Consider the following 12,640-nt stretch of genomic DNA (forward strand, 5'->3'; position numbering starts at 1 on the left):
ATATTCTCTGTTCTGAGAAAAGAGGAACTGTCTTCGTTATTCCTATCGACTGAGTTTGATTTTATATACTCTATAATCTATGGTAATACGCAAGCGCAATTATGATGATGTGATACCGAAAATATATATACCATGGGCACAGAAAGTTTTATGATTTTGAATACTCGTTAATGTTAGTATGTTTCATTTATTACATGAAAAACTACTTTTGAATATTCAAAACTCATCAAACAAAAGTTAATTAATATTCGTAAATTGTACAAATTACGAATATAATTGTACAACTATAATTGTACATCTATCCTACTATCACCTGTTGTTGCTATTTCTTCGTTTTTTCTCACCATGTATATGATCATGAAAGTAAAAACAGACTGTAGGAAAGCATCACTTTCGTAACTTCCCTAAGCGCCAGGGGGCGTAAAATGTGGTCTAGTTAGTTTCTTCTCTTGTAGAACAGAGTATTAAAAAAGTGCAATACATATACTTGAACGCTTGATATGTGGTGGTACGAAGTTCGTGTGATATGAATATGGCGATGTTTACAACGACTAACCATTTAACAGTTTATTTACAAAAGTATTCACAAACGATTCCAAAAAGCGCTCTGAAATAAATATCAAGTACTATTGTTTTCTCAGCTTTTAATAATTACAGTCTGCAAATCTGGATGAAACTAGGGAGAAAATGATTGCCGCCTCAGAACCGGTGGTAAGCGGAACATTTTTTAGGTTAAAATTTGTAATTATTGAATAATTTCACAAAAAATTGATTTACTTAATTAATATATTTTTTAAAGGAATATATTCCTGGTGGAAGACAAACAATCTTACGACATCCTGAATCAATAGTTAATCAGCACACATTAAGTAATCAAATTGAAGGAGATAGTATTTTATTACAAAAATTTAGTCGTGTAAATATCTCAGAAGGATTACCGAGAGAATTTTGGATTGTACGTGAGAATGATACATGTGGTGAAGAAGAGTTATACTGTTCAGGCAAAATTGCAATTCATTCAAAGGGAAACCAAACTACTCGAGTATTGCAAACAAGTTATACTTGTGAAACAGATATTAAACATGCACTATGGTGTAAATTCCATGCTAATATACCTGATCGTTCATCAAAAGCCAAAGAAATAGAAGAAGAGGAAAATGATAATAAAACAGTAGAATGCATTTGTTTAATTGATTCATATACTCTTAAAGTGTTTAGTGAAACTGGAGAAGATTATGTATCTAGTTTACAATTTCAGGTGATAAATCAAATAAAACATTTTGAAAATCCATGTACAATCTTGTGTTAGAAAATTGATTATATGATTATGATTTAGGTATCTGCTGTTTGGCCAACAAAATATGGAATTTTGTTGGAGAAAACACAAGTGCCTGTAACTGAAATAAGGTTTGTTTTTAAAAATGAAAAATAAACATTTTAATTTATTTAAATGTGCTAATATTGTGTTTATATTATTAGCAGGTACATGCCACTAGATGGGAATAGATTACAATCGCATAATGACATTAATTTACCAATAGCATTTTCTCTTATGCATCCTTTGGATGAAATTTGTCCTGTACTTATTAAACATGGTACTGTTATAAATTTCATCAATTTTTTTATTACAATAAAAATCAGAAAAGTTCAATACATATGCAATTAATATTTACAGGAAACATATCGTATATGTATGACTCAAATCAACAAATTCTATTTACTAGTTCTGAACCATCCTTGGCTGTGATATATGATGCAAAGACTGGATTGCATTCTGTATATAAAATACGTAAAGCTTTAGCAGAAGAATGTCAGATAGTTTGTGGAAGTAATGATACTACACCTAGTATATTTAATCATTCAAGTATATCTTCATTAAACATTGGAAGTAATCTTTCATATAATAAAAATTGTACAAATAAAGGACATTTAAGTATATTTGGTAAGTTATATAACCGTGATTTAAAAAATTTATGTAATTATCATTTATGATAAGAAGCATGTTTATACTTTAGGAGTACCAAATCCACAACTAAGTATAGGCTTGGGAATCTCAAACAGTCCATTTAGTTCTCGAACATCTTATACAACTACCTGTTCTGGAGGACCATCACCATCTCAACAACAGCAACAACATTCTAGATCTCAAAGTCCAATGGCAACTATTTCTCGTTGTCAATCTCCTACTCATTCTGCTTTCTCACCATTACTTGGTGCATCAGGTAGTTCAGTTATGCACCACAATAGGTTACATCAAGCAGTTATGACTACTGCATTGAGTCATACACAAAATAGTCCTTTTGGAAATTTCAACAATATGCAATTACAAGATATTATTATACCAAGTAAACCTCTGTATCCTGAAATTTGTCTTGATCATGTTTGGACTGAAAATGTTGGAATTCCAAAGTAGGTATTACGGATAGGTAATCGTTATGGCAAAACAGCGTTAACATAAATATTTTTATCTTTTTAAGGGATACTGCATCTTGCCGAGCGTCTAAGGTTTTTCTCTCGTCAGATCTCGTAGGTCAAAGCTATTTGTGTTATTTAGCTCCATATAGATCTCAACTCTTTTTAGTAAGACTTGAAAAAACCAACAAACAACAACAAATTATTTTTGGTATGGTAACAAGTATTGTAGCTAAGGATGCTGTTAATGTACCAGTTAGTATTTATATATTAACATATTTTTGTTATATGTAGTTAATGTTACAAATGAAATATAAGTTACCTTGTTTCAGAATTTACATATGATAGCAACAATGGATTTAGCAAATGGAGTAGTACTATATTCTGGTGTAACTTGTATTGGCAAGTTACACGTGACAGGCATATTTCCCAATTTGACTGGGTGTAACTATTTTTTATCTAGTAATAACCATAAATTAGGTTCTCCGTTTCCACGACGAAGTTCATTGATTTCTCAAAACTATGTTGCTTCTCACGACATTAAATTCGAAGAAGGATTACACTTACTAAGTCCTGTAAGTGGTAATTGTGCAAGGCCACCTATCCTTTTAGAAAATTCTTTAATAGACTCAAATTTTCTTGTATTAAAAGAAACTGTCGGAAATAAAGTTACATTGGAATATGGAAGTAAAAATTACTTTCGTATAACTTTACCGACGTCGAGTACTTCACCTTTAGGTAAATATAAAATTATATATATATTATATTATCATGATATATTGATGTTCCAAACTTTTTGCAGTAACTAAATGTTTGCAAACGTTAAGAAGTGTCTTACAAAAGGATTTGGCAATGCAATTACTAGTAAAATGGTATGGTGCTCGAAATGCTCCTGGACCTCAAGATTTTTCACCAGAACAAGAATGGTGTCTTTTTTTAATAGTTTTATTTACATTATTGGGATATGAAGTCGAAAAACTACAATTAATTCAAAAGCACGAGAAAGATCAACTTGCTGAACGCAATAGTCCTATGGTAGTGCCAAAGAAACAGAAAACAAATAATTCTGGCTCTAGTGACGATTGGAAGTATATGATTAATCTTGTGAAGGGTGGAAGTTCTCAAACTTTTATCTCAAATATACTTGGTCTTCAGAAAACTTCAAGCACGTTTCAAATGTCGATACCAAATTCCGTAGAATCGAATAATGCAGGGAAAATAAATGTGCAATCCATTCTGTTTCCATATTTTCCACTTGTTTTGTTTTCTTTGCATCTTCTATACGAAGAATTAAAATTAAATTCTGTAATGTCAGAAAGCTTGCCTTTACTCGCACAATTGCTTTATCAATTAAGTTCAGATTTAAGGTTTGATATGTACACTCATCATTATTTTGTCGATTTTCCGTCCATTTGTCAATTAAATTTTTCATCTCAAATCAAGGAAGCGGATTTACAAAAAATCACTATACCAAATTACATACCGTCAAAACCACCCAACATATTTGAAACATTGAATAATTTATTAAATTGTGTGGAAGTAGCGCCGTTTCCCTATTTGAGCCAAGTGAATCAAAAGACAAAAAATATAATTTATTTAATGGCACTTATAGCAAATGAAAATAAGACGAACATATTAGAAATTGATAAATTTGTGAAACATATAATATCAATTGGAAGTCGAATAGATTTTCAAGAAGGTGGAAATAAATATGAAAGGGAATTATTAAAAAAAATTGAATATCCTGCAATAGATAGAATAGTATTATTATATCATGAAATGGGTAAGTTTTTATATTTTGAGTATTGTTATTAATAATGTTACATTGAAATCAAATCTCATGACAATTTCTCTTCAGGTATGAATAAAAAGGATCTTGAAACGTTACCTCCCGGTGTATCATTAGTATTAAAAGATGTAATGCACAGATGTAGAGAGCGACCTCCATCAAATTGGCCAATGCAGGCATATGAATTAGTGGACCGCCAAGACTTGGCTGCGTTAGACAAACATATACAGTCTTCTGCATCAAATCAACATATGGAAAATGAAGGAAAAAATTATTCTATCAAAGATCCTGAACAAGATGATGGCATGGAATTTGATGATGCTGTATGTTATTATATTTGTATTTAACATTTTATTAGTTGCATATATTAATTATCATTTTTTCAAGGTACTGAAATTAAGATTCAATAAAGATCACAGAATAGCAGAAGTGCGAAAACTTCTAAATTCATCAAAACCAGTGAGAATAGCAATAGTACAAAGGCCAGATGTAAGCGATCATGAATTCATAGAAGAACAGGAGAAACATTTGCATGCACTATGTACGAGAACAATGGCACTTCCAGTAGCTAGAGGGATGTTTACGCTCAGAACTTCAACTCCTATTATCACGGAACAACTACCAATCCCACGGCTTTGTTTAACTGGTACAGATAAAATGTTACTTATATTGATCAAATTGTTTGACAGTTATAAAATATTGTTATTACACACACAGGAAAAGCACCTCCTCGCGGAACTACTATAGAATTAGCTCATATAGATGTTCCCCCAAACATGAATTTATGGCCATTATTTCATAATGGTGTAGCTGCGGGTCTTCGTATTCATCCGGATGCGTCGAATATCGATTCAACATGGATAGTATACAATAAGCAACAGCAAGGCGAGTTTGGCATTGAACATTCAGGTTTCTTGATGGCTCTTGGTTTAAATGGACACCTAAAAAATTTAGCGCCTCTTAGTATGTATGAATATTTAGTTGAATGCCACGAAGCTACTAGCGTTGGTCTTCTCTTGGGATTGTCGGCAACTCATCGTGGTACAATGAATGTTTCGATGACCAAACTTTTATCTCTACACGTGGAAACATTGTTACCGCCAACAAGCATTGAATTAAATGTTCAACAAAATGTTCAAGTTGCTGCGTTAATGGGAGTTGGGTTAGTGTATCAAGGAACTGCTCATAGACACATTTCCCATGCTTTATTATCAGAAATTGGTAACTATTCAATAACATATTATAATTATTAATTAGTTTTCCACTATATTCTTATATCTAAATTATTCATATCTAGGTAGACCACCAGGCCCAGAAATGAAAAATTGTGTGGATCGAGAATCATATTCTTTAGCAGCAGGTTTAGCATTAGGTTTAGTGGTCTTAAGATGTGGAAGTGGATCCGATTTAGCTAACATACCAGATACCTTACATTATTACATGGTTGGTGGACACGTTAGACCTTTTACCGGTGCACAAAAAGATAAATATAAATCACCTAGGTAGACATATTTCTATATTCTGGTATAAAAGTTTCTACAATTTTTGATTCTTTTTCTATTCTTCCCATTTTACAATTGCAGTTATCAAATAAGAGAAGGTGATTCGATAAATATTGATGTAACAAGTCCAGGAGCTACCATAGCTTTAGGTCTTATGTATTTTAATACGGGAAATCGAGCAGTGGCTGAGTGGATGCAAGCTCCTGATACCCAATATTTATTAGATTTTGTACGACCTGATTTCTTGTTACTGCGAATATTAGCGAAGTCACTTATCCTTTGGGATGAAATTGAACCAACGAAATCTTGGGTTTCTAGTCATGTTCCTAATATCGTTTACAAATACAGATTACAAAAACCAACTTCTGAGATAGCGCAAAGCGTGGATTTGGAAACCATGAAGTTAGTACATAGAATCTATATAATATAATAATTATTACTTTCAATACTAATCAATGTTAATTAATTTACAGCCAGGCTTATTGTAACATAATTGCGGGTGCCTGTATGGCTTTAGGTTTGAAGTATGCTGGCACTGCTAATAAGAATGCTTTTAAAACTTTGTATAATTATGCTCAGATGTTTACGGCATTGTCCCATAAAACTATTGCTGAATTAGCTGGAAAATCAACCATTGAAACTTGTTTAAATGTTACTTTACTTTCGGCTGCTGTTGTAATGGCAGGAACGGGTAACTTGGAGGTACATTTAATAATTGTATTATTTAATACTTTCATATGTTCTTTGAATACATTATTTATCTTCTGATTGTATAGATTATGAGAATATGTCGACACATAAGAACTCGTGTAGGACCAGCAAGCAGTGTAGTTACATATGGATCTCATTTAGCAACGCACATGGCTCTCGGTCTTCTTTTTCTTGGAGGAGGAAAGTACACACTTTCTAACAGCCCCAGTGCAGTAGCTGCTCTTATAATTTCTCTTTTCCCAAAATTCCCGACACACAGTAATGATAATAGGTTAGTGCCGATTCAATTTATTTATATAAAATTATTTACAGTATTATTTATATTGCGATAATTTATTTAATTGATCGTTTGTAGATATCATTTACAGGCATTACGACATCTGTATGTATTAGCTGCTGAACCACGCGTAATCTTACCCAGAGACATTGACAGTGGTCAGTATTGCTATGCGATGGTACATCTAACTTTTGCATCAGAAAAAGAAGCTGAGGGACAAGATGTAGTACTTCAAGCGCCGTGTTTACTACCACAATTGTGCAACATTAACAAACTTGAACTAAAAGATGATCGATATTGGGAAATCGTTTTTGAAAAAAATCACAATTGGCAACAGTTAGAAAGTGTGCTTAAAAATTGCGAACCCTTAAGTGTTAAACAGAGAGCTGGCTGTTTACCGTACATAGAGGATCCTCATGTAATCATTATTAATACATTATAGAAAATAATGTAATATAAATTAAATCGACTAATATTTATTATTGTTCATTTTAGGGTTTCAGAAGTTTAATCGCCCAAACATTAACAACAGAAAATGTTATTGCATGGGCTGCCCGCCCGGAATGTGTAACCTCGTTCACAAACGATAAAACTGTTTTAAATATAGTGAAATATTTCTTACAATGGCCTAAAAAAGAAAAGATTAAAACTGAAAATAAATTAAAAATGCAATCTCATGGTAGTTTAGGTAAAAGCAGTTCTGGCTATTTGACTCAAAGCTTAAGCGATACATCTGAAAAAATAAGTGGTAGTTGGAATGAACAGTCAAATTCTTATAACGAAAAAATGGAAATTGCAGATTTATCAACTGAGTTAAAAGACAATAGTTATAAATCTGAAACACAGTATTCTGATATGTCGGAATTTGAAGAACAATTCTTACACGCATTTGCTATAATTGTTTACGAATGTGTAATAAAAGACAAAGTGAGTCTTCTTCCCTTGTGGGTGACTTTGCTGAAAAGTTTGGAGATTTCAGAAAAAGAACCAAACAGTTTTTCTATATGGCAAATAAAACTTGTTTCATCTTATATGTTGGAAAAACCTTGTACAGAAAATAGAAATCCACTGCTTAGTGCAGAGAGTGTACTTGCAATTCAACAAAAAATTTCCTTTATTATGGACAGCTGGGAACATGGTAATTATTAAAATGGACACTAATTTAATACTAATGCTAATGCTAATAATAATTTTTTATATTACAGAATTAACGCCATATATTAATTCTTATCTAACTACGGGAAGTATTCAAGGTGACATAACATTATTACGAAAAATGTGCTCATATTTTGTATTTTATGATATACCCCATAAAATGGATTACCAAACAGTCCGTAAGTTTTTTACTTTATTTACAGATATATTTTTATACTGGTATTTACATTATTATTATTATCATTACTATAATGCTATTATTGTTTCCCTTTTTAGTGACATTGTTATTAAAACCGGAAAATAGATTTAAAATATCTAATATTACCCTATGTAAATTGTATAAAATATTAAAATCGTATTAGTTAGGTTAGTATCTCTTCAAGCAATTGAAATTAATTTTGTGTAATGTATTTGAATAGATCATTGAATTAAATTATATTTATATTTCATCATGGAAAAATGTGGAGAACATAGACTGATTTTCATCAATCTGTTTTGTTGTACAATACATATAGTTAAATAAATTAGTAGGAATATTTATCCATAACATGTAAATAAGTTAACAGTTATATTAATGGAAAATTAATTTATTATTTTATACATTGTAATAAATAGCGTTTATTGTATAAAATAATCTAAAATACAATTTTACCGTTTTTATATGTACATATATACATATTATATAAGTATCTTTACAAAAGATGTCAAGTCTTTGTATGTTAATTTTTATTTGGTACTAAAAATATTGAATTGCATCTGTAATAAATGATACTTCAATGATATTTCAGGCCAATGAGTGATACCTTAAATAACATTAATTTATAGGAATAAATATTTTTAAAATCGATTTGAATTTACAGTCTCAATAATAAAGTTGTACCTATTTTCAACGTTTTTATCCTAAACTTTATCTAGAAATTAAACTTCGTCTTCTATAAAACTGTTCTTCATGTATAATTGGTGTACCACTTATAGTATATATTAAGTTATCAATCATTTCACCAACAAAAGTATAACAATATAAACAACCAACTAAAATACCTCCAAGATGTCCTACAAATGAAGACTGTGGGACTAAAAGATGGATCAATATCAATTCAACCCAAACAGCAATTTTACTAGGAACACGTAATCCCCCAACATCATGAATTCTATCTTGTTCCTCACAAACTACAATAACTTTTAATGCAAACAAAACAGCAGAGAATCCAATAGCACATTGGGTATAATATCCATAATCTCCAGTTAACTGCATTAAGGCATAACCCAAAGATGTATACATAGCACTGCACCCAAATGAAAGAACAGCCAACAAAATAACAAAATTCATTGTTCCATACATGGGTTCTAAATACGAACCCTTTAAAATTAGAGATACCATATTATAATACAAGTGCATATCTGAACCATGTTCAAAATTTGATATTATAAAAGATTTCCAATCACGATATTTAAATATTTTTATTGTGGATATGCATACTTCCTCTGCATTCCATGGAACTTTTATTAAACCAATATAGAGTAGAACCTACAATGAAACAATAGTTTCTAGTTCCAGAACTTTTGTATTTTGCAATATGCGAATATATTATTTTCACTTATGTACAGAGTAGATTATGACTAAATACTCACTTGTAGAATAATTGATGTTAAAGTAGCTGGTGGAATTTTATCAATACCAAAATTTATAGCTTGCAAACACAGCAAATAAATGCCATATTGCAGACCTTGTTGCCTCCTTTGAATAGGTCTCATTATTTTATACAAATTTATAAACAAACCAATTTAATATTTCTTTTCAGCAAACCTCTTTATTTAATTTATACAACTGCCTAAAAATTAAAATTGTATTGTTTATTTTAAAATACAGGTTAGAATATATGAAAATGAACTGAAATAAAGATAACGCTAAAGAAATATTTTATACGTTGCTTATTTTGCACTTTATAATTACCATTCACATTTGCGACAATTTCTGCCTCGTGTCAGAGATGTAACTGCTGTACTCAACAGGTTATTTCGTTTGACAGATTCAGCATAATATTTATAGGTGTAATAATATCTTCACCAATCAAGAGCTACCACATCGATTTTAAACGCTATCAACTTTTAACACGTGCTTTCATCTAATTACGTTATAAAATAAATTTTATACAAATTACATGAAATTAAGATTTATTTCTGCATTATTAAATTATAAAATCAATAAATAGCGGGAAGCAATTTTTGGAAATTTTAGTTTACACACATGAATAAATATATACAAGGTGTCCTAAGTTTTTGACAACAAAGTGCAAGAATTTATTCTACATATAAAATTAGGGAAAAGATTAGCCATTCAGATTTGAAAATCATAAAACATTAAATCGTTTGACATTTTTATATGAAGTACTGAAAACTTATAAGATTATCAGTATATATGTAACTTTATCTGAACAATTAATTTCAAAATATCAGTGAATAGTATTTTACTTTTACCTACAGAATGTTTTCTTGTATTTTGTCGAGAAAAATTTGGGGTACTTTGTATATAAATGCACTACACACACGTTACCATACATACTTATACATGTACAATATGTAATTCACTACATACATATAATATATATATTTTTGTTTCACAATTACTAAATAGCTATCTTTTTACAAATTAGTATCTAGATATTTACTAAAACAAATGTTGTTAATAAATACATTGTAAATAATGTAGGTAAAAAATAATTTAAAAGATTCAACTTGAAAACCCAGGATTTGTATGTTCTATAATACACCTGCGACAATAACGTTTTACTGCTCTATATCCAACCCATGTAACTCGAGGACATTCACCAATATTGAGTTGCCTCAATCCTCGCACGTAATATGCTAATGCTTCCAATCCAGCATCTGTTACACGTTCGCAACCACATAAGGATAATTTTTTCAAATTTGGACATCCAGTGGAAAGGGCCTCAAGAGTTGCATCACCAATGTCACATTTTCCTATATCAAGAGCTCTTAAACGTGGACATCCACGTGCCAAAGCTAAAGTAGCACTGTCACTAAGTGCTTCACAGCCACGAGCATTTAAATATCTCAATTTGTAACAGTGCTTAGCAACAACTAGGAGACCAGCATCTGATACACGATCACATTTACCTACTGAAAAGTAACGCAATGATGGGCCAAGACGTGCTGCTAATTCGCGTACGCCGAAATCTGTGATTTTCACACAATCAGAAACAGATAACTGGCGTAGATTGCCACAATAGGAAGCAACTGCTACAAGACTGGCATCAGTTATGCGTGTGCATCGTCGTAAATATAAACAGACAATGTGTGGCATACGAGAAAGTGTTAAGACCAAACCAGAATCTTCCACACCATGACAATCACTGAGATCCAATGACTGCAATTGTAGTGTTGTTATTCGACTATGTGCCCTTGTTACACCAATGCATCCAGTCAAGTCCAGTTCCTTCAAATGTATGCAGTTATCTAAAATACTAGTGACATTTGTGTCTGTAACACGTCGGGAATGTCGTAAAACTAAAGAAGTTAAACTTAAATATGGTAACTGGGCAAAAATCCCAGCTAATCCTACAGCACCTTCGAGTATAAGACGACGAATATGCGTGTGACATCCTCGTCTAGTTAAAGCATTTAATGCAGCTGTCGCATTTTGAGGATAACGTATCTCTACTTCTTTCCAGAGAGTCGGATGCCATGCTATTTCCCAAAGACGTCTACAAGTTTGAGCTACAGCACAGAGATCTCTTGTACCTAGCCAACTAAATATCTTCAATAATAAAGTATCGTTTAACTGACATAAATCAGTGACATAAATGCATTTTTGTTGCAACAGAGTTTGGTGTCTAATTGGGGCAGATATAACAGTTGATGAAGGTGTAGAACGACATGCATTATTGTCTAAGGTATGGTACCCTAAATCAACGGCATCCGAAGTTGGTCTATATACACCCACTTTCTGAGATGAATATGCGGTTTCCCTTTCAGAGTTATTCTTTTCCCCAAAGGATGGAAGGAGAAGTGGACATGATCCATCCATTCCATGCTCTATTCTAAATTAAAAAAAAAATAAAGATTTATCTATAAATTGTACGTAAAATTTATTAAAAATTATTTAATATTACTATATAGGATATTGAAAAATAAAATATATGAAAAGAGTGAATAAATTATATACATTTTTTTTAATTCTAACATTAAAACTTAAATTTCGCGGGCGTATCGATTATTTATCAATTATCTTAGTGCATAAATAAAACAGTACAATGTTCCGTATCATACAAATTTTGATAAATATTTACTTACAAGTGTGCGACAAGTAGAAAAATCAATAATAATAAGTGACATTATGGAACAATATCGATCTATTAGGCAGTGCCTCCATTTTGATCGTACATTCCAATTCTTGAAGCAGCTGGAAATCGTAACTATTTTTTATAATCAAGTTAAAATATACTAAGATTTTTTAAAATATTAATTAATATATATATTATAACTCACTTAATTACATTCTTTGAACAAAAAAATTGCAGCGAAAGTATCAGATTTGATACATGCTATTCATAAAGGCCCAATACTGTCGATAAATCACCACTTTTTAAATGGGTACTATTAAGGCGATTCTCATCGGTTAACATTGTGATTAAAGATTTTTTTTTAATACAATACCATAATTAACATTATAGCATTATTTTTGTATAGATTTTTATTTACATGTTTTGGATAACTCATAATTTATAATTAAGAATTACGAGATATTTGACTTTCAGTTACGTACAATAATTA

The 12,640-nt window shown here is 31.1% G+C and overlaps 3 protein-coding genes across 6 annotated transcripts; 1 reads left to right on the plus strand and 2 right to left on the minus strand.

The window, feature by feature from the left end:
• Positions 1-574: 574 nt before the first annotated feature.
• shtd (anaphase promoting complex subunit 1) lies at positions 575-9,306 on the plus strand. 3 transcript variants are annotated; one of them, XM_076538682.1, is made up of 21 exons: positions 575-711; positions 800-1,258; positions 1,337-1,407; positions 1,480-1,595; positions 1,676-1,942; positions 2,016-2,409; positions 2,478-2,667; positions 2,745-3,150; positions 3,215-4,195; positions 4,271-4,524; positions 4,589-4,847; positions 4,919-5,422; positions 5,499-5,703; positions 5,785-6,105; positions 6,177-6,405; positions 6,480-6,685; positions 6,770-7,109; positions 7,187-7,379; positions 7,491-7,829; positions 7,897-8,025; positions 8,123-9,306. In XM_076538682.1, exons 1-21 carry the CDS (start codon positions 688-690, stop codon positions 8,206-8,208), a joined length of 5,973 nt encoding a protein of 1,990 aa, XP_076394797.1. In that variant the 5' UTR covers positions 575-687; the 3' UTR covers positions 8,209-9,306. The 3 variants fall into 3 exon arrangements, with proteins under 3 accessions (XP_076394797.1, XP_012141170.1, XP_012141180.1); XM_012285780.2 differs by having other exon boundaries at positions 7,187-7,829; XM_012285790.2 differs by having other exon boundaries at positions 1,483-1,595; positions 7,187-7,829.
• On the minus strand, positions 7,969-9,612 carry LOC100877570 (rhomboid-related protein 4). Its single transcript, XM_003699570.3, has 2 exons — positions 9,479-9,612; positions 7,969-9,374 (listed from the first exon to the last, which is right to left on the minus strand). The coding sequence occupies exons 1-2, from the start codon at positions 9,599-9,601 to the stop codon at positions 8,754-8,756; spliced, it is 744 nt and encodes a 247-aa protein (XP_003699618.2). The 5' UTR covers positions 9,602-9,612; the 3' UTR covers positions 7,969-8,753.
• A 392-nt stretch (positions 9,613-10,004) lies between these two features.
• On the minus strand, positions 10,005-12,509 carry Fbxl7 (F-box and leucine-rich repeat protein 7). Of its 2 annotated transcripts, none has more exons than XM_003699571.3 (3): positions 12,356-12,509; positions 12,161-12,269; positions 10,005-11,907 (listed from the first exon to the last, which is right to left on the minus strand). In XM_003699571.3, the coding sequence occupies exon 3, from the start codon at positions 11,892-11,894 to the stop codon at positions 10,578-10,580; it is 1,317 nt and encodes a 438-aa protein (XP_003699619.1). In that variant the 5' UTR covers positions 11,895-11,907; positions 12,161-12,269; positions 12,356-12,509; the 3' UTR covers positions 10,005-10,577. The 2 variants fall into 2 exon arrangements, with proteins under 2 accessions (XP_003699619.1, XP_076394817.1); XM_076538702.1 differs by having other exon boundaries at positions 12,161-12,282; positions 12,356-12,467.
• Between the last annotated feature and the right edge of the window lie 131 nt (positions 12,510-12,640).

This window comes from Megachile rotundata, chromosome 13 (genome assembly GCF_050947335.1).
Source record: "Megachile rotundata isolate GNS110a chromosome 13, iyMegRotu1, whole genome shotgun sequence".
Lineage (NCBI taxonomy): Eukaryota > Metazoa > Arthropoda > Insecta > Hymenoptera > Megachilidae > Megachile > Megachile rotundata.

Bases quoted from the DNA above. Each gene is read 5' to 3' on its own strand.
- shtd (XM_012285780.2), top strand. From the start codon at position 688: ATGATTGCCGCCTCAGAACCGGTG. The intron at 2,410-2,477 runs GTAGGTATTACG...TATCTTTTTAAG, and splicing joins GAAAATGTTGGAATTCCAAA to GGATACTGCATCTTGCCGAG. The intron at 7,830-7,896 runs GTAATTATTAAA...TTTATATTACAG, and splicing joins TATGGACAGCTGGGAACATG to AATTAACGCCATATATTAAT.
- LOC100877570 (XM_003699570.3), bottom strand. From the start codon at position 9,601: ATGAGACCTATTCAAAGGAGGCAACAAGGTCTGCAATATGGCATTTAT. The intron at 9,375-9,478 runs GTGAGTATTTAG...GTTTCATTGTAG, and splicing joins TAACATCAATTATTCTACAA to GTTCTACTCTATATTGGTTT.
- Fbxl7 (XM_003699571.3), bottom strand. From the start codon at position 11,894: ATGGATGGATCATGTCCACTTCTCCTTCCATCCTTTGGGGAAAAGAAT.